The sequence below is a fragment of the Gossypium hirsutum genome, chromosome A03 (assembly GCF_007990345.1).
Source record: "Gossypium hirsutum isolate 1008001.06 chromosome A03, Gossypium_hirsutum_v2.1, whole genome shotgun sequence".
NCBI lineage: Eukaryota > Viridiplantae > Streptophyta > Magnoliopsida > Malvales > Malvaceae > Gossypium > Gossypium hirsutum.
In genome coordinates, this window is record NC_053426.1 from 100,357,471 (window position 1) to 100,379,599 (window position 22,129).

The window sequence follows — 22,129 nt, forward strand, 5'->3', positions numbered from 1 at the left end:
AAATTATAAATTAATAATAGTAAAATTATACTTTTATCTCAAAAATGATAAGATTTTGATTTTAACTTTTAAAATATTATAAATATATTAACTAATACAATAGTAAAATTACATTTTAACTTTTATCAAAATTTATAACTTAATTTCGATGCCTAAAATATATATATAATTTCACCCGTCTAGGTATAATTTAATTTTAATATATTTATTTGGTCAGTTTAAAGGATAGATAAATAACATTTTTTTTATACCGCTCACATCCATTTTATTAATCCTTCCAACATTGTCGTCACCAAAATTTAAAGTTCGAATGTACATTCCCTTAAAACTTTGCAATTCAATTTTTATTGGTCATTATGATCATTATATTTATTGAAATACACTCAAATCTGATTTATTTCTTCGATTTCATTGAATGTTTCTTCAGTAACTTTAAGGAGGGCCCAATACAACAAGATTAATTGGGCCAAGCCTATGTTTTGGAGCAGCCCAATTTTAGATTTTGAAACTGATACTGCAAACTCCCCTTTTTATAATGGGGTCTAATCCATCCCTTCCATAATCTTATTGGATTATTTCATTCGAGTTATATATTTAAAAAAAGCCCTTGAATTATAATAATTAATACGATTCTCTCGTTTCATATTAAGTTGATTATTTTTTTGTGTCAAATTATAAAATACAAATTTAAAGGTTAAAATATACTTTAATCTTACTTAGAAAATTTATATATAACCACATAATATTTTAATAAAAGATATTATCTATTTGGACTAATTAATAACATTATAAAAACACATGGGCCAAATTACATTAGAATTTAATGTGTTGTAGTTAAATCCCAAATTTAGGCATAATAGAGGTATCAAATTTGAAATTTAATCATTTTTCTAAAATTGTAAAAGAAAAAAAGGGTAAGACCGACGCAAACCTAAAAGAAATAGGAAATCAAGTGTCAATATGTAAGACTTTTAGGGTATTCAAATTATATATAACAACGTAATGTTTTAATTGAAAAGTTAACAATATTAACTACTTGGACTAAATTAATAACACTAAAAAAACATAGGGACCAATATATATTGAAAATTAAAGTATAGAGATAAAATCTCAAATTTAGACATATTAGAAGGGCCAAAACTAAAATTTAACCATTTTGATAAAATGCAAAAAATACAAAGAAAGAAATATAACTTAAAAGAGGGACCAAAATTGTAATTTAACCATTCTTAACATAATGGAGAGAGAGAGAGATAGCATGAATGGCTGGACACTTGTCAAAGAAGGACCTAATAGAATGCAAACCAAAAAAAAAGAAGGGAGAATATAACCTAAAAAAGTATAGAGACCAAAGTTGCAATTTAATCATTCTCAACATAATGTAAAATAAAAGAAGAAAGGCATGAATAGCTAGACAAGTGTCAAAGAAAGAAGATCCTGTCAACCTTCCTTTTATATATAGATATATTTATTTATTTAAATAAGAAATTATAATTTTTGTTTTCTTAAATAAGCTCTTTTTCTTTAATCTATACGTATAAAAACTTTTATTTTAATTGCTTGGTATTTTGTGATAGCAAGGAATTTAAAAATTAATAAATTACATGAAAATTAATTATTTATTTGGATAGACACATAAGTAAAAATAAATCTTTATCCTCCTTTTTAATTTTATCACAAATATAATGGTAGTAAAAGATTGTCATAAATCTATAACTATAAACTCAAGTATAGTTTATCAAATTTACTTCAACAATTTATCATATGAAGTGCTGTGTCCATAGGCCTAGCTCATTTTTAAATGGTTAGTCCAAGTTGTTTTTACGCCTTTTATATATTTTTTAAAATATATATATAATTTGTAATTTAATATTAATAATTTTAATTTATTGAAATTATATACATGCAATTAAATATTTTCTTAACATATTTAAATTGTAGTATCATATATTACTATAGATTTAATTTTTGTATGTTTTAAACTACACAATATAATATATTACAATATTAGAAAATGGGTTGAGCTTGGGCCGAGCCCATATTTTGAATGAGCCTATTTTTTTTATTCAAATCCATTTTTTTAGTCTAATATTTTTGTGCAAACCGTCTTAAATTTTGAACAAACCTTCTAACTCTTGAATAAGTTCATTTGTCATACATTAAATCAAATCGAAATGATTAAACATTAAGTTAGGGGTGAGCGTTCGATCGAATTGAATAAAAAAATTCTGAGTTAATCGAGGTGACAAATCTTATTTTAACATACTAACTCAAAATATATTTGTTCAAAATTTTGGGGGAAAGTAAATTAGGGAGTAAAATTTTGGAGGAAAAATATTCAAAAAAAAAAATTGGGGGGAAATGGGTTTGGGGTAGATGGGATGGGATGAGATGGGAATGGAGTAAAAGTTTTAGGGGAAAGTGGGAAGGAGTAAAAGTTTTGGGAAAAAATAAAATATTTGCGTTTTAGGGTAAAAATGTAAAATATTATAATTTGATATTCAATTAATTCGAATTATTCGAATTTGAAAACTTTACTCGATTTGAACTCGAAATTTGAAAAAAAAATTGAGTTAATTCAAATAACTCTATTAACTCGAATAATTTTATTCCTTTAACTTGAAATTCGTTTAATTTGAAAACAAAAAGATTGAGTTGTACTCTGCTGACTGTTGATAGTGGGCTTGTGGGGGTTTGTACATTTTGATGATATTGTTAAGACTTATTTCACTATATGATATGAACCGAGCAATGACTAATAGAATAATGTTGAGGATTGATCCATATAAACAACGAAATAGTAAAAGTGGAGAATAACAAACATAAATATTTTATGTGAAAAGCCTTCAAAAAGGGAAAAATCGCTAACAAAGGAAGCTTTGACTTTTCACTAAATGAGTAAATAAACGAGATTACAATGTAGAGAAAATAAACCTAAATGTACTAAACGCACATTACTCAAAACCCTAGATACAAAGCTCAAAATCTCAAAAAGTAAATCGATAAACAAAACCCTAAATCTCATAAGGCACTCACAAAAGGGATATAAAATACTCTCCATAATTACCACAAACTCTCACTAAAACTCATATGCGACTACATGTTGTCGCTCCTAAAAGAAAAACCTTTTTTTTTCTAATTGGCATCTTGAAACAGGGATACATGGCCCCTTTAAATAGGCTAAGATTAGAGTTCTAATCACATTAAAATATCCCTGAAATAATCAAAGTTTAACTGGAAAAATATAACAGAGTTTAATTGGGAGAAGAATACGGGGCACCCTACAAATCTCCACCTTGACTCATATTTATCATGCCTCCTTTTTCATTTCCTATCACGGGCCTAACTCGAATTTTGGAGAATGTCAACCAAGTCAAAATTGTTCTCGAACTTGAAAACTGAAAGACTCCTAGCCTTCAAATCAAAGTTGTATAATGCAATAAAGGCCAGTAATGCCCGAACAGGATAGAAAACATTAACTCTCTCCACCTAACTGTAACCCTCTGCAACCAACCTTGCCTCAAAACATTATGCGAACCATTCAAGTCCTTAAAATCAAAAGGGGATGAGATTTTTCTCTAAATCAAGCACATGCCTACCATTTAACACAACTCCACATTCAATCGAATTATGTGGAGAGCAATGAATCATCACCCTTATCCTCAACCACACCTTCGTAATTATCTGAAACTGCCAAAAACTTAAATTTGTGATCCGTTGAATTTCTTGATATTCAAAGACGTTGTTGTGCCACCAAAAGAATCGATCTGCGAAAGTTGAACAGTAGCTCTTATACCAATTTGTTAGGGATCGACTTGTATAAACAACGAGATAATAAAATTGGAGAATAATGAACACAAATATTTTACATGGAAAACCCTCAAAAGAGGAAAAACTATGAGCAAATGAGGCTTTGACTTTTCACTAAATGAATAAACAAATGAGAGTACAATATGGAGAAAATAAACCCAAATGTACTAAACGTACATTACCCAAAACCCCTAAAATAAAGCTCAAAATCCTGAAGAGCAAACCAAAAAATAAAACCCTAAATCTTATAAGGCATTCACAAAAGGGATATAAAATACTCTCCATAATTACCGTGAAACTCTCACTAAAACTTGTATGCGACTATATATTGTCACTCTCAAAAGGAAAACCTTTTTTCTAATTGGCATCTTGAAATAGGGATACAAGGTCCCTTTAAATAGGCTAAGATTATAGTTCTAATCATACTAAAATATCACTGGAATAATTAAAGTTTAACTGAGAAAAGATAGCAGAGTTTAATTAGAAGAAAAATATAAGCTCCCCAAATTCAACTTCTTAATACCCTGTTCTCCCTTTTTTTTTCCCAACATAATACAAGATCAATTACTGATACCACCTAGAATAATCCGCATTCAATAAAGAACAGGACCCTCATATACAGGGGCAAAGGCAAAAAAAAAATAGGGGGGCCAAAATTAAATTTTAATTTTTACGATAGTAAAAATATAATTTTACCATTTGAATAACTTATATTTTTATAATTTTTAAAATATTAAATCAAATTTTTATCATTTTTAGGAAGTTTTACTTTTATTAATCTAAAATTTTAAAAATTTAAAAGTCCTAAATAAAAAAATTTTCATCTTTAAAGAGGCCGGCCCCGGCCAGCTTCCTTAGCCACGCCCTGCACATATACAAAATTCAGCCATATTTTACTCACAAATACCAAATAGTAGAGCCAACAACAGAAAGAGGATATTCTTAGAGAAAATATTATCCATGTCTCAAAGCACTATATACCGGGAAATATGTATGTTTTGCTTTCTTTTTTACGCTTCCCACAAAAGAATTCTGCTGCTTTTGAAGCCCTTTATTTTTTCTTTAGAAAAGAACCCTGTATTTGTATGAAGAAATCTGAGTGGACATTGTCACACCAAAATCAAGATTTCTTCTTATTGCGAAATGGCTTCTGTTTATGCAAGTACTGCTCGTGGGTGAGGAAGGTCAGTAGGATGGCCGCTTCATTGTCTGTAATTCATAGAGCGACAACATTAGATGTGGATGGCATCTTACATACGTAAGTTTTATACTATTAGTCGCCATAAATTATATGGATGGCAACAAAACTTTTTGTGTTGGGACATAAAACCGAAATATAACACTCCTTCTTGGTAAGTAGCATGGACGATCTCAACCAATAATTACAATGATTATTTTACGATTTTGATTCTTTTTTCCTTCATCATTGCCGTTGTTTATAAAAGTTCTAATACTGTTTTGCTATATATATATATATATTACCAAGACTGAAGGAAGTTACTAATTGGAACTTGGTTAATTATATCAGTCATCACTCTACGGTGTGATTGGAGGACTAGTTGTCACTGCTGTCTGATTCTAGTTTATATCAGGATACATGGATTACCATGATTCTAGTATATATCAAGATACGTGGATAACCTATATGACAATTTGTCCCCATACCAGCTTAATTATAACTTCAGCAATACAAATCTTATATGAAAGCACTGGCTTGCTCAAAAGTCAAAACCCATAAAAACTTCTCAACAAGTTGGCCAATTGCTCTAAAGCAATTGTGAAATGGATGTGAATTATGGTTCTAAATATATTTGTTTTTGGTTATATATATATATAACCAAAAACAAATATATTTAGAACCATAATTCACATCCATTTCACAATATATATCATATGCAATTCTTATATGAAAGAATTGGCTTGCTCAAAACTAACAAATGCTATTATAGTTATTATGTTTATCGTCACCTTATTGATTTTTTCCCCTTGTACATGCAATTCGTAATCATGAGTTTAATCTTTTGATGATTGTGGATCATTCACATTATGATAAATATTCCTAATGAATAAAATTGGAACCATAAGAGACCATTTTTTTTTGTGTAAAAATAAATCATTGTTGTTACAAGTCTCAATAAAAGAAGAGTTAAGGAGAAATAGTGGTATAAAAGATGCCTATTAATGACATTACAAGGTGATGTTTACTATCATGGGATAGTAAACATCACCTTGTAATGTCATTACTATCATAGAGTATGTGAAAGACATGCAGAGTGAGATTCATCCGATTATGTCTTTTGAAAGAGTATAAAGTTGTTATGTTCAAGTCGACTTTATTGATCCATAAAAAGAGTATTTATATTTAGATAAATGTTTACATTAAAAAGTGGATAACCTAACTATAATGAACAGATAATTAATTTCGGGCGATTGAACGATGAATGACACTCCAACAACCAAGAGGTGAAAGACTGTCACCTCCGTCACGTGTTAACAAAAGTTGTCATTTTTATTCAAACCTTAACACATCAATTTTTTATGCGCTGGTCAAGAGCTGAGATTAATCTATTTAAGTGTATGGTGTGTCTGAATAGTGGCCACTGGCCACCAATTTAGGCTCCACTATACGGTACAAAAATGTCATGGACGTGGCATCTTTGAAAAATCCAATTCTTCCCCCTTCCCTCCTTTTTCTTACTTAACATCTCTTTTTCTATATGTCAGGAAAGTGATCCCTTTTATCTTCCGCTTCAAACACCGAATATCACAATCCCCAAAGCAAAAGTCACCCTTAGATTAGAGAGGATAACATAATGTGGGAAAAAAGTGTTACTGCAATAATGGTTGCAACAGAGTTCTTAGAGGTGGGCTTAAACACTGTAAATAAAGCTGCCATGAACAAAGGACTCAGTGATTTCGTGCTAGTATTTTACTCGAACGTTCTTGGCATCTTTATGCTTGCCCCATGTATTATCATCTTCTACAGGTAATAAATTAATTCCATATATATATTATATACAGTTTTTAGCTTCTTGGGTAGCAATGGGAATTGAAATTTGAACCAAGTTATTTATGAATTGATGACAGAAAAAGAAGCCCACCAGTGCTTACTTGGTCTACCATCTGCAAAATTTTCCTTCTAGGCGTTCTCAGGTACGTTTTCCGTTGACTTTGAAATAGAGATAAAAGAAAGGCGGACATGGGGGGATGATGAGAAATTGCTAATCAACATGGGTTTCAGTTATGGAGGACAGATATGCACATATATTGGAATAGGATATGGATCTCCAACTCTGGCATCCGCCATGGCTGATCTTACTCCAGCCTTCACTTTCATCTTCTCCATCATCTCTGGGTGCGCTCTTATTTCTGTTTATTTTCACTGCCTATTTAATTTGTTATGGTCAATGGCTGATGATTCATTCAGATTCATTGATATATCACCATCATTTACCTAGATAATCCTTTATCTGTGGTTTCCTTTTTCTTACTTTTACTTTTCAGTGGCCTATAAAAATGGTACTAGTGGTTCAAGGTTCCCTTCACTCGTGAGATAAGATAATAATGTAGACGAGATGATGGCATTGGGCGATTAAATTTTATTCGCCAAGCCTGTAGAAAGATTTTTTTTTACGAGTTTTACCTTACCCGAATATATTTGATATAATAAATATTATATTGTTTATTATATATATATTAAATAATAATTATATATATTTATATTAAATCACTAATTTAATAACAATTAAATTTATTATTTAAAACCTAAAAAAAATTTACCCAATTAAATAACTCAACCCAAAATATAAAAATTTAAAATTATCTTTAATACAATAAAATATTTATTATATTTATTTGTATTTTTTAATATAATAAAATATTTGTTATATTTATGGTAATTTTTTTAATATAAATATTTTTAATGTGTTAAAAAAAATTATTTTAGGGTTTTTTTAGTGTGCAGTATATATATTTAAAAAAATAAATTAAAACTAATTTAAAAAAGTTACATATGGGCGGACCGAGTCGAACTTGAGTTTTATATTTATTAAATTAGGTCAGATTTGAACAAAAAAAGTAAACTCATTTCTCAGGTTAGGCCAAACTCGAGTTTGAAAATTTGATTTAAATCCTTGCATGAGCCCGACTTGACTTGACCCATAAACATCTCTAGAATAGAATAAAAGAGTAGTTATTAAAGTCTTTTACCCCTCTCTTTATGAAAAAAAACATATAAAAAATGGACTAATTTTGATTGAAATGATAAGATTAAGATTTTAAAAATCTTCAGGTACTCTATTTAAGTCTTGGTTATTTGGATTTAAAGTATTTTTTATAAATTTTATATTAAAAATAAAAGCATTCTCTTAATAATATTTATTACTTTTTAGGATAAATTACACTAGTAGTCATCTAACTATTGGTAAGTTTTTCTTTAGTTTTTTAGGATAAATTTAGCTAATAAATTTATTTTTTCCTTAGTTTTTTAGGTGAAAGGGTGATAAAGAAAAACAAAACCGCAAAAAGATAAAATTACACAATGTGTAAATGTTGAGAGTTAATTTTTTTAGGATCGAGACTAAATTGGTACAATGTATAAATATTGATAGTTAAAGTTGATACTACGCCAATTTTAGAAACTATCACGTCATATTTGTGTTAGCCACCAAAAAAGACAAAATTAAATATTTAGATTATTATTTTATAACTTTTTATAATTGAGTAACTAAAAAATACTTACCAATAATTATGTGACTATAAACGTAATTAATCTTTATTTTTAGAGAAATAATTTTTTTTAATTATTTTCCAAATGTGCTAATGTTCACTTAACTTATTATATAAATTTAGCCAGACATTTTAAGTCATAAATGGATTAATTTGCTTTTCTACTTACAATACAATAGCTTCGCAAGTAATTTAACCTATTGTCTGTTTTTAAATTTTATAAAATTATATAATAAAAATGCTTAGATATTAAATTTTGAAAAAATAATATTAACCGGCCTAAATCTCTAATGCTCGCTTTGGATACCATTTCACCCTAAATTTTTTGAATAAAAAAATAAAATGCAATCTAACTCATAATATAAAGATTTCCATTGTATTTTTAATTTGATTTGATATTAGCAAACAATTTGAAATGGTGTCTGTAGGATGGAAAAGCTGGACTTAGGGATCAAAAGCAGCCAAGCCAAGTCTTTAGGAACTTTGGTATCGATCACGGGGGCATTTGTTGTGACTTTATACAAAGGCCTTCCACTCACCACTTCTCCAAGGAAGTACAGCTTCCTTCACCAAGTTCTTGGGATTCCTCACTCAAACTGGATCATTGGCGGCTTTTTCCTAGCCTCTCATAGTGTTATCTTCGCAATTATTCTTAATGTTCAGGTACACACACCCCTAATGAATACACAATCAACCATTCGGTTTTTTTCTTGAGGAGGTTCATGCATAATTAGCTGGTAACACTCATTTTGCAGACGTGGATAATAAGGAGATACCCAGCAGAGATGCTAGTAACACTCATTTGCAGCATCATTGTGGCCATCCTATCCTCTGTTGTCTCTTTGATGGTAGAGAAGGACCCAAATGCTTGGAAAATTGGGTTTAATATGGAATTAATAGCTACCGTATACACAGTAAGCATAGACTCGAATAAAAATACTCGACAAACTCAATAGTTAGACCTAGAAAGAAACTTGATGATGCACCTCTTGATTTGTAGGCAGCTTTCGCAGTAGCATTTCGAAGTGTGGTTCACAAATGGGCGTTGCGGAAGAAAGGGCCTATCTACGTTTCCATGTTTAAGCCACTTGAGATGGTCATTGCTCTTGCTATGGGGATTGCCTTTCTAGGTGACAAACTTTATCTTGGAAGGTCAGTGCAATTTTTTCATGCAGTAATAAATAAAAATAAAAATCATTATAGGCATTATTAAGCTTTGAATTGGATATGTGTGGGTGCAGTTTGCTAGGAGCAGCGATAATAGCCATTGGATTTTATGCTGTAATTTGGGGGCAAGCTCAAGAAGAGAAAATGGTCCATGACACACGGTCCTCAAATAAAGATCCTTTACTCCCAAATACTACTCATACCTTAGTGGTATAATGATTTTGGGGAAAAAAATAGAAAAGGAGAGGTGCTAGAAGGTGTGAAGGGGAAATATTGGAATAAAGAGATTATAGATCCTTTTCTATTTAACCTCAGTTCTCAAAATAAAGTCTTCTAGCAAAATTGTGATTCAGATTTTCATTACCTACAGTCTTGGGTCGGAAGGTTTCTCGCTTTTTTTTCTAAGAAGAATAAACCACTTATTGATTAAAATAAAGTTACTGCCTTACAGAACATATAAAAAAAACACTACAAAACAGAAATCTTAGTGGATTCACCACCAACCAGCAAAAAGCAGAGATCAATCGGCTCCTTTTGCCAAGGAATTGGGCATATTAGTAGCTTTCTTTGGGACTTCGTCAATCTCCGCATCACCAACTCTGTTTCTCAATATGACTGCACAGATAAGACAACTTCGAGGGCGGCTGATGTGCCTCAAGACACCATTTTATTGCAATCGCGTAATCAATCTCAACATAAAGTACCACTTTTCCTTTCTATGATGTTTTTAAGAAACACCTCCAAAGCAAACCTAATGACAGTCAGCTCACACCCATTTGGATCACGAATTTGAATAGGTCTAATAAACATAACATCAACAGCCCCATTTTTCAATGTTCCTCCAAAGAAGAGTATCCAACATCATCGATATTGTGCTCACCTTTCCCATAAAAAAAAAAGAAAAGAAAAGAAAAAGAAAACAGCTTCCTTTAACAGGTGAATATCATAAAAAATCAAGTTGAACTAAATACTTTTATATTAGTTTTTCAAATTACAATAAATTAAAGGTGATTATCTGGTACATAGCAGTGTACTTTTTTTATTTCACAAATAATTTTAAAAACTTGACATGTGTTTTTTTTAAATATTTATTATTTAATATTTTATTATACCTTACAAGACATTTATCAACCTCTTGATTCTATTTGTAAAGTTTAAAAACTCCACATGTAGTATACCAAATTATTTTCTATAAATTAAAAGGTAAACTACACAGATAATCACTCAACTATCAATAATTTTTATTTTAGGCACTAAAAATAAAAAAAATGTTACAATTTAAGCACGCACGTTACATAATTCAGTCACTTTGGTCACTCTTGTTAAAAGCACAAATGGCAAGCTAACGTGGTAGTTAAAAAATCGATATAATAACAAATTTAGCCATCAACTTTTACATATTATATCAATTTAGTCATAAATTTAAAAAATTAACCTTCAAATTTTACAAATGATCTCAATTTAATTCGAATTCTAAAAATTCAAATAAACATATAAAAATACATAAATATTTTTAAAATATAATAATAAATATACATTTTATATTAATATTAATATTAAATAAATATAATTGTATTAAAATAAAATAAAATGAAAACCTCAACAACCACCGTCCCTACCACCATCCCTCTCCCTCTCTATTGTTGCTGCTGCAAATTAGTACTAAACGACAAGACCATGGGACATAAAACCTTCTTTCCTAAACTAGTAGTACATTACGATTACTTTGTTGAATGTTTTGTACTCAGAAGAGTGTGACAACAACATCAGGTAGATAAAAATTGCTAAGAGAACCAACTTTTTAAAACAATAAAAAAAAAACATGGTTTCAAATCCATATGAAAGATATTCGAAGCATTGTAATCAAGGTAAAAAATACCCACCTGAATTTGGGGTAAGCCCCATCAAAAGAAGTCTTGAAAGAAGCAATGAGCAACAATTGCAAATCTCAATCTTTTTCTAAATTGGGAAACTTATCAGAAAACTTTCTATATATTTCATCACCGTCTACATCTCCAATCAACCATAATTTCCTTCTATAAACTTCCAGTAAACTTGTTAACTTGAGAACCAAAGAAGTAACAAGATCACTTAAGACTCCATCCTAAATCAATCCTTTTAAATCTCCAACTTGTAAAACCACCCCTCTATTGTTAGTAGTAAATGTACAGTTGGTTCAATCTGTTAGCTGTTAAGACTGTTAGTTAGTTAGCTAATGTTAGTTAATTGCAGTTGTTTATCTTTGTTATGCTTTCTTGATTCTCTTCATGTATATATATGGATGCTTACCTGAGTGTAAGGTAGATATATGATATACAAGTTTGTTTTCTCTATTCATCTCGTTCATATTCTTTTGATATGGTATTTGAGCCATTCTTTTGATTTTTTTCCCTAAAATTCGTGATGGCAATTGGTGCTTTTGAAGATCAAGAAGTTGCTGGTAGCAGTTCCACCAATGTTTCTAAGAATTTCACTAACAAGAAGATTAATATTCAGCTTGATGAAATCAATTATCCTCTATGGAAACAACAGGTATCTTTTGCTTTGGAGAGTTATGGTTTGGAGCCTTACACTGATGGTACTCAGGCTATACCTCCTGAGTTTGTTTTTAATGAGTTTGGTTATCTACTTAAAAATCCTGAAAGAGTTTCATTTAATAAACAAGATAAATCCATAGCATCTTGGTTACTTTCTGTTGTTAGTCTTGATTTCCTACCAGATTTGGTCACGTGTCAATCGACTACTGAAATTTGGGAAGTCATTGGTCAGTTGTATTCTGCTAAAACAACTACCAAGGTTATGAATATTAGGTATTCTTTGTACTCTCAAAAGAAAAGGGATCAAAACATTCGTGATTATTTGAGACAGCTTAAATTGATTAAGAATAATCTTGGTATATGTGGAGAAAAGATATTTGATGCAGAGCATATTGCAACTATTCTTAATGGTTTACCTAGTGAGTTTGATTCGGTGGTTACCTTAATCACCACTAGCAGAAAAGTCTATGATGTACCTGTTTTGTCTTCAATGCTGATTAATCTTGAAGCTAGGCAAAAGTCAGGTGCTATGATTGGGCTTTTTAATGTTAATCTTGCCACAAGTCAGTCTAGTTCTCATAGTGCACAAGCTTATAAGCAGTCCACAGAAGGTGTGTCTGGTTTACTTGGATACCAAGGCAGAGGAGGTTCATTTCGTCGAGGTAAAGGTAGAGGTCGTTTTGGAAATGCTTCAAACAGACCTCAATGCCATTTGTGTGGAAAAATTGGGCTTATTGTACAAAAGTGATATTATCGCTTTGATACTTCTTTTATTGGTTTTCCTAAGCTTGATGCAGGTCATAGAGGTGCAAGTGCTAATCATTGTTCAATGGGTGATGATGATGGTGACAATAAATAGAATGTAGTAGGTGCTTTCATTTCTGCTGATCGTTCTTCTACTTTTGTAAATGTTGCTATTGCTGGAGAACATGCCTGGTTTCCTGATTCAATGGCCACTTCCCACCTCAGTAGCGATGCCTCCAAGGTGTCAAATAGTGCTCCATATATTGGTATAGATAAGTTGACTGTTGCTAATGGCCAATCTTTGTCCATATCTAGCAGTGGCTAGAGTATATTGCTTACAAATAATAGACCTCTTCATATGAAAAAATTGTATTTGTGTAATAGGCCGTTTTCAATAATGTTGGAAACAATGGTTTCGAGACCACAGTTTCAATGAGCAAGTTATTATTTTATATTATTTTAATGCCTACAAAATTATATTAAGGTCGTATTAAAGTTTTGTTAAGAAATTTTGATGTTTAAATGGTTAATTAGGTAAAAAGAGAAAATCGTAAAATGTATAAAAGTTCAGTTCTATTAGTTAAAAGGGTCCAATGGCTATGAAATTTTAAACTAAGGGACTTGAATGGTAAATATACCATTTAAGGAGATAATGGATTTAAAGAGTTATAAAAAATAATTAAAATAGAAAATAATAGAAAATTTAAATATTATCTTAAAAAAATTAAAAGTATTAGTTTTATAAATAAATCTCCAAAATAAAGTTCTAAAAAATATATCTTGGTTATGACAGTTCGATTTCTGACTCTTTTTTATTTTTCGATCTTGCTTTTGCAACTAATCAAAAATCAAATAATAAACTCAAAACTATTAGCGTTTTTTTAAGACAATAACCATATATATTAGACCTATTATCATATGGTTTTAGCTTACAACTCAGTTTAAACTGAACTATTTTCTAGAAAAAGTACTTTGAGCAAATTGAGGCCAAATAATGTCAGTAGTTTACAATGTTAGTAATCCCATATTGCTAATATATTTTCACATTGCTAACATATTTAAAATATAAAGATTAAATAGACAATTTTTTTTTTATATTTTGTGTAACTCATTGGATAAGTGGCATTACTTATTGGGTTTTGTTTACATATTTATAAGCTCCAAAGACAAGAACTTGAGTCACTTAGGCTTTAAATTTGTGGTGTAAATAATATTTATATATTATTTTATTTTTATTTTTTTGAAGTGATAATATATATTTTTTTGAAATTAAAAAGATTTATTCCAATAAACAAAACTTTCAGAGAAGACTTGTAATGGATAAACATAGCTTTGAAAAATTCCAATATTATGGAAAAGCGTGGCTTGTGACACAAGTTATATGGTAAGTGACATTTTTTTTAACCAAAACTGATGCATTAAAATTAAAGAAATCAAACAGCCTCAATCCTATCACGAACACAAAGTACTTGTTCAACAGCTATTGGGCACTCAAACGACGCACCATTAAAACCATCAAATAAAAGGAAAAACAAAACAGTCAAATACTTAATCCAAAAAGCAAGAAAATGAAACCCTAAACTGAACTAAAAAAGAGGCATTCGATCAATTTCCTTAATCTACGAGCCCTAGCTGCATCAGCACCAGAGTTAAAAGCTTCCCACCCATCTCCGGCGAAAAAAGAAAAAACATTAAAAGCTCTTTAGAAGCCTTCTGTAAAATGACTGAGTTCTTCGGAACTACCTTGATATATTTCTGGTCTCATCCCTCACTCTCTAACCCCCGTCTCATTCCCTGTCCGTTCTCTTTCAACCAACTCCACCACAGAAACCGGGGCTTCCTCCATCCAGTATTCCGGTTGTTCGTGGTGCCATCCTGCTTTGGCCAAAGTGTGCGAAGCGCTATTAGCCAGACAAGGTACAAATCAAAACTTTTATGTGTGTGAAATTATTGATTTTGTTTTGGACTGCCTTGAGGACATTACTGATATGAGATTTGTCATCTTTTGCCTTGTTAATCCTTTTGATTACAGGGAGTCTCCTTCCACACAGTTATGTCGAAAGCCCAGATCTTCCCCAAATATGACAACATGCAAACACGCCCAGGCTTCTGCCATTGCAGGCGTCGCTATATTTTTACTCGGGTAAATACGTGCTGCCATTACAAGTCTCTCTACATGCTCTTGAAGTGTTTGATTCCTGATGAAAACATGCATAAAAATTGATCTTAATCGTGTCTTCATTGGGTGGTTCCCATTTAAAATTTTTTAGCACTGTTTTTTGCACCAGAACACTTTCTATTAACTCATTTTCCATCATGTAAGCTTTAATAAAAGAGACCACCTCACACACATTCGATTTTAAACCCTCATGATACACTCTGTTCCTGTTGTACCATATCGCCTAGTAAGTAATTGCTATAGTTTTGCATTTCAGTAAATCATAACTCAATAACTTTTCCACTAACCAATTATGCCAACTCTGATTTCTGTTAATGGTGGAGTTTGCGACTCCCAGTCCTTGCAGGATCTTAATTGTGAAGTTACAGACTCGAAACAAGTGGGCCACTGACTCCACATCCAACTTACATAATGGGCACCGATCGTCTCTTACCAGCCCTCTCTTATTCAAATTGTGGAGCGTATGCATTAATTCTTTAGATAGCTTCCACATACCTATTTTTATTTTGTTAGACAACTTTAGTTTCCACAATTATGTATAATAGGTCTTCGATTCTGCTTGGTGTATTGTAAGGTTGGCTTCCGTATTAATTATGTCAGTTGTAAAAAGTCATTTGTATTCGTTTTTAACTGTGTACTCACATGAATCATCACATCTCCACACCAATAAGTTTGGCTGACTTCGATCAACAGTAGGAATCTCCAGAATCCGCTTGATTTGTTCTTCGCTAAACAACCACTTGATAACATCAACATTCCAAGTAAATGATTCCATCTCTATTAAGTCCATAACTTTCAAAAATTCACATTGATATTCTGATTACATATTCTTCCTTCCCCAAGTCCAGAAAGTCATGCATCATTCCAAATGTTTATAGAGGCAACATTCTCCACTTTCCAGCCTATCCCCTGTTCCAGAAGTTGTCAGGCATTCCGGATACTTCGCGAAGTGTGCGAAGGGTAAGGTCCAACTTTGCACTTAAAAATTCTCCTCTTGGGTAATACTTGGCTTTCATAACCCGTGCTAGTAAACTGTTGGGTTTCATAATTAACTGTCATCCTTATTTTGCTAACAAAGCAATGTTAAACTTGGAGAAGTCCCTAAACCCCACACACCCATGCGATTTCGCTGTAAACATGGCTGACCAATTGCACCAATGTATGCCCTTATTTGTTGTTGAATTTTGCCACCAAAATCTGTTAAATATATTTTCTAATTCACGGAAAAAAGAAATTGACAACATAAAACATTGCATGGCATAAATCGGGATAGCCTGTAAAACTGACTTAATCAACACAACACCTATTTTCCTCCTACTGAAATGTTATCTCATGCTCCGATTTTCTAACTTTCTTGTTATTCTTTCTTTTATTCCAATAAAATACAATAATATGCCTATATAAAATTCTATAATGCTATTTTCACTATTCTATATTTTAGTTTTAAGATACGTTGTATCTTAGAGATAGAAATAAAAGCCTTAATGACAATAAATCACGCTTTAAATCTACTTTTTCTTTCCCTCATTTTTCCTTTCTTGCACCACAATTTGTTTTTTCTTGCGCCAGAATTTATAACAAATAATAGAGGCAGCCATTGACCTATAAATAGCCAAAGAGCTAACACTGTGAGTAGTCCTGTTTAAGAGGCTAATGTGAGGCTAAGAGATCCTGTGTACGGGTGCATGAGTGCACTCTCAGCTTTGCAACCGCAAGTTCAATCTTTACAAGCTGAAATAAAGGGAGTGAGGGATGAGATAATAAGATACTAAGGCTTAAGCTTAGTTTGGATGGGCGGTGTGTTTACCTCCGGTGAGGTTAAAAACAGCGGTGGCGGTAAGATTAGTTACTGTAGCGGTGAGATTGGATATTATAGCGGTGAGATTAAAAACAGCGGTGGAGTGTGTGTTTTGTAGCGGTGAGAATAGAAAATGACTTTTAAGGACATTAGAGTAAAAATTATATATAATAGAAGTTTTTTAAATTATTCAATAAAATATTAATTTCAAAAAATTAAAATCATATTTTTGTTAAGGTTAAATATTTATATATCTTTTGAATAATTAAAAATATATTTATCATAATAAAAAGTTTATATATTATTATATAATAACATAATTATTAATGCCATTACTTCCTATAATTACTAAATATAAATTTATAAACCTATAATAACATAATTACTAAATATAATTACGAAATATAAGAGTCCAGTGAAATTAGAGTTCTCCAATCGTGCTGATGCTATGTAATTCAAAGGCAGAAAAATGGTGCCTTTAGGCCGAAATCTCACCGCACTAGGGGCCATTGGTGATCCAAAGGGGGCCTAAGTGTTGAGAAGCTGATCTTATACCTTCTTCGCATGTAGCCTCGCTCTCTTCTGGGGCTCTTTCAATTACTGAACCACCACCATCACCACCCCACACATACTGCCACCACCTCCTACCTCTTCTTCTTCTTCCATGTATACCCAACCCACCACTGCAGACTATAGCACCATATCAAATGAAAATGATTCTTGTAATTTGGATAACAAGTACTATCTAGACAACCGAAATTAAAACATCCCATATTTGTTTCCTTATTATGAAGCAAATGAAAAAAAAAAAAACCAAGATGACTATTAATTCTTCTTTCGTTGCTTTGTCATATTGACACACAATTATTACTGTCTAAGCCTGCTCCACAGTTGAGTTCCATATATGCCCTTACCTATAAGTGTTGGTTGACATGTTTCTTTCTTCTACATTTGTTTCTTTGATGTATACATATAATTATATTAAATTGCTTGTTTTCCTCTTTTGTTTACTGTTTTCTCTGATGAATAATATGGACATTACCATAGGGAGAATGGATGGAAAATACTCTAGTGAGAAGAATTAATTGCAATTTTTCCAATACATCAGTATAGTAATACCAACTTAGCATTTCTTTTGGCATCTTTTTGGAGCTGCACATTATCTTTTTACATTTGTTCTTAATCTCGAAGTTGTAGCAGAGGGCATATCCTGACTTCTTTGCACCTATGACTGTTTTATATGTAGGATAGCGTTGAAGGTTGAATTAAGAGCTGAAAAGCCGTTCTGATAAGGTTTTAGATTAGATTAAATTTAACTGAGCAGGCAGCATTGATCATTTATGGTAATCGATCGATTTGCATCATGATTTAATGTCTATCACAAGGTATGACAAGTATCCATATTTTATTAATATTTTTGTGTCATTCAGATATATGTTGTCAGAATAGATTACATCAGATTGGTATCGAAGGTCGGTCTGAGTTAGCCATATATTAACATTGCTCGTGTTTTATCTAGTCATGTAGATATAATCAAATTTGAAATGCCCCTTTCTATCTGTCCCCTGATACATTCTAATTATAGAAAGGGGCATTTCAAATTTGATTATATCTACATGACTAGATAAAACACGAGCAATGTAAAGGTTACTTCAAACATGATCCGCTGCCTCCCAAGTTTGAGAGGACAACTTGAATACCTAAGTTATTTATCCTTTCAAACCATTGAAGCACACTTTAAGAGTCTTCCATATTCTTTAGAATTATAGTTTCTTTGTCAACGCCTTGATAATCTATATGTTTTCTCCTATAATGATTCATCCAAATCCTTGACGGTTTCCCAGCTTCAGTATAGTGATGTAGTTGCTTTGCCTATACCTGAAGGGCTGATAAAGTCCAATAGAAACAATGTGAATGCACAAACATATTATTTTCTGTAATATAGGGACATGGATATGGCAGGCACGATCATGGATATGAGCATTGCATACATGTGCAGTCTGCAGTAAACTCTCAGAAGAGTTATGTAGAGAAAGCCCTAGTCTTGCGTCAGCTACGTGTTAGGGTAAGTGTAGTGCATAAAAAATCAGGCAATTTGTTCGTATTAGTCTCATGTGCACTGGGGTTTGATAGGTAGATCAAATTTCCAGAGGTTGTGGACAGAGATAAGCTATATAGATTCTGGAAAAGGAAAATGATGGGAATTGAAGGGTTACAAAATTGACGTCCTTATATCTATCGCACGGGTGCAAATAGATTCGAATAATTAGTTAATACTGTTGATGTATGTTTGGCACATCACACATTCTGTCTGGTATTATTGCAAGGGAGTGCCTATGACCATGTGACTTAGCTATGATTCATTCCTACTTTAAAAAAATTTAGAAAAGGTTTTGTTGACATAGTGAATGAAAACATCATGCTTTCCTTTTCTTCTTCTAATTTATTCTTTTTAATTCAATGACAATAGTTGATTAAGCATGTTTCATAGCTAATACTTCTCTCTACAAAAAAAATTTCAAATTTTAATAATCTCAAGTTTAAGTTTACTCATGTCGATTTGAGCTCAATTTGAGCTCAAGAGAAATCGAAGCTCGAGCTGATTTGAGTTTGAATTCGAGATAACTCCTAACTAAAATTTTTAAAAAAATTCAAATTTATAACTAATTAGACATTAATAATTAATGTAATAATACGATAATATTTAAAATAAAATAAAATGAATAAATTATTATTTAATTTATGAAAAATATATTTATAAATATTATATAATTATAATAAGAATTTGTTAGCAATAAAAGTAATTAATAATAAACATTTATGTTAAACTATAAATTAAAATAAATTTTAAAAGCATTAATTATAAATATAAGTATTTTAAATATAATCATTATTATATAATTATTCATCAATTATATATTTTTATGATTTTATATAATATTTTATTGATTTTTATATAAAATACTTGTTTTCATCATATGATACAATCTTAATGTGGTACGTGGTGAAAAAGTCCGGAAAAATGACTAATGTTTGGTTTGTAACATTATTTTAACAGTCAAAGGATGTAATTGATTGTAATTTTAACGTTCAAGAGCTTAATTGAGTGCAAGAAAATTCAAGAATTTAATTAATTTTTTTTGAAAAAATATAAGGGCTTTTATTACCCTTTAGCGATAAAACAATAAACAAAAGTGAAATGTTTTATTATTAAAAAAAATTCCAATGCTAGAAATGATTTGGATTAATTGTCTACGTGTATGGATTTAATTGGCGTAAATAGACACATTGAAATTTTTTTAACAGGAACTGCCAAAGGACTAATTAAAGTGATAGAATGAAAGTAGAAGAGGGTAAAGTGACTGAAATAATAGTAAAAGAGTAAAATGAGAATCTCTCTTTGGTATAGGAGCCAAAAATGGTATTAAGCCTTTATATATATATATATATAAATAGAATGCTTACTTCTATTTATAACCATTTTCAAACCTTAGATTGGAAGAAAAGCATGCATAAGCGCAATCAAAATCATGTTATCCTAATTGCTGTAAAGCAATTGTACCAATTAAGTAAAGACTCAATTCACATAATTTGGTTTTATTGATAAATTGATTTATTGCTTTAAAAGTTTAATTTATCATTTTATGTAGATGAACTTTATATTTTGTATTAGTAATATCACATGCATTATGTGATTTCAAGCATTTAATATTTAATTAATTTTTTAAATATTTTATTTTTAATTACAATAAGTAAAGTAATATTTCTTATTTGAATTATTGAATAAAATTAAAATATATTAAATTTTCAATTCAAATACTAATTAAAACATTTTTAAAATATTCAACATACAATATAGTTATATTTTAGGTAATTAATTCAAAGTAAACTTATATAAAATAAAAATTAATTAATATAATTAACTCTAATATTAATTAACTGATAATTAAGACGCTTAAATTCTATTCAAGTAAAACTCTATTTTACCTCAATATAATTAGCATAACTTTTGTTTAGTCAAAATTTTTTAAACTAATAATTGTAACCTATAACACAATATTTTTTCTATTGTTTATACTTAGAATTATATTGAAGTAATAACTCTATTTTAATATTGTGCATAGTAATATAAAATTGTATAAAATTGTAAAAATGTAGCATTTGGTTAAATGGAAAATATAAAATTTTATTAATCAAATTGATGTGGGTTTAAATCCTACCATATGCATTCTTTATTGGTTTTTGGTAAAATAAAAAAACTGAAGTACTGTCAAATTATAGAACTTAGTTTAATTATGAAAGAACATCAAACTAATTTCCCTAATTGAGTTAGTGTCATGAATCAACAAACAATATATTTATTAAAGTTCCCTATAAAAACTAAAATTGATTTTAGTTTAGTTTAAATGGTAAATGAAAAAGTTTTATATGCATGGTGCTCTTAGTTCAAATTTCATTATGAATAAATTTTTATTGATTTATAAAAAAATATAAAAAATAAAAACAATCATATAATCATATAACTTAAAATGATTTTTTAGTAATTTCCTTATTGAGTTAAGACCTGATTGATGAATGATATCAGCTAACACTACAACAAAACAGGTCAATAGTGACACGCCGAGAAATCTAAGGAGACGCAAAATGGCGTCGCTATAAAGTTTGGTGATGTGAGTGGTGACACATCCGTATGCGTCACCACTAGGTATGTCTTCTTAGGGTTGGCGATGTAAAAACTCACGTGTCTCCATAACTTATTCAGTGGAGATGCATCCATTGTGTCTCTACCTCTAGTAAGTGGAAACGCATGTGCGTAACACTATAGCTTAGTCTATGGAGACACTATGCATGTATCTCTATAACATTGTTAGAGGAGACACATTATTCATGTCTCTACTTCTAGTCAACGAAGATGCAAATGTACGTATCTATAATTTAGTTTGTAGAGACATGCCGTTTGTGTCTCTATAACTTTTTAGAGAAGACATATTCTTTGTGACTCTACCTTTAGTTAGTGGAGGCACAGTGTGCCTCTATAACACAGTTTGCAAAGAGATGTGGTTTGTATTTCTATTGCCTCTAGTATAATGTTCGGTGGGGCTCGAGTCCATGTTACTAATCAATTATTAATAATACAAATAAATCACTAAAAAAAATATAAAAATC

The 22,129-nt window shown here is 30.6% G+C and overlaps 2 protein-coding genes across 3 annotated transcripts; both read left to right on the forward strand.

The window, feature by feature from the left end:
* Positions 1-6,350: 6,350 nt before the first annotated feature.
* Positions 6,351-10,047, forward strand: LOC121220277 (WAT1-related protein At5g40210). Its single transcript, XM_041099924.1, has 7 exons — positions 6,351-6,796; positions 6,898-6,963; positions 7,052-7,165; positions 8,967-9,201; positions 9,294-9,452; positions 9,539-9,690; positions 9,780-10,047. The coding sequence occupies exons 1-7, from the start codon at positions 6,624-6,626 to the stop codon at positions 9,919-9,921; spliced, it is 1,041 nt and encodes a 346-aa protein (XP_040955858.1). The 5' UTR covers positions 6,351-6,623; the 3' UTR covers positions 9,922-10,047.
* Positions 10,048-14,515: 4,468 nt separating this feature from the next.
* On the forward strand, positions 14,516-15,855 carry LOC121220279 (uncharacterized). 2 transcript variants are annotated; one of them, XM_041099925.1, is made up of 3 exons: positions 14,516-14,903; positions 15,019-15,129; positions 15,503-15,855. In XM_041099925.1, exons 1-3 carry the CDS (start codon positions 14,707-14,709, stop codon positions 15,705-15,707), a joined length of 513 nt encoding a protein of 170 aa, XP_040955859.1. In that variant the 5' UTR covers positions 14,516-14,706; the 3' UTR covers positions 15,708-15,855. The 2 variants fall into 2 exon arrangements, with proteins under 2 accessions (XP_040955859.1, XP_040955861.1); XM_041099927.1 differs by having other exon boundaries at positions 14,517-14,903; positions 15,489-15,855.
* Positions 15,856-22,129: the final 6,274 nt, after the last annotated feature.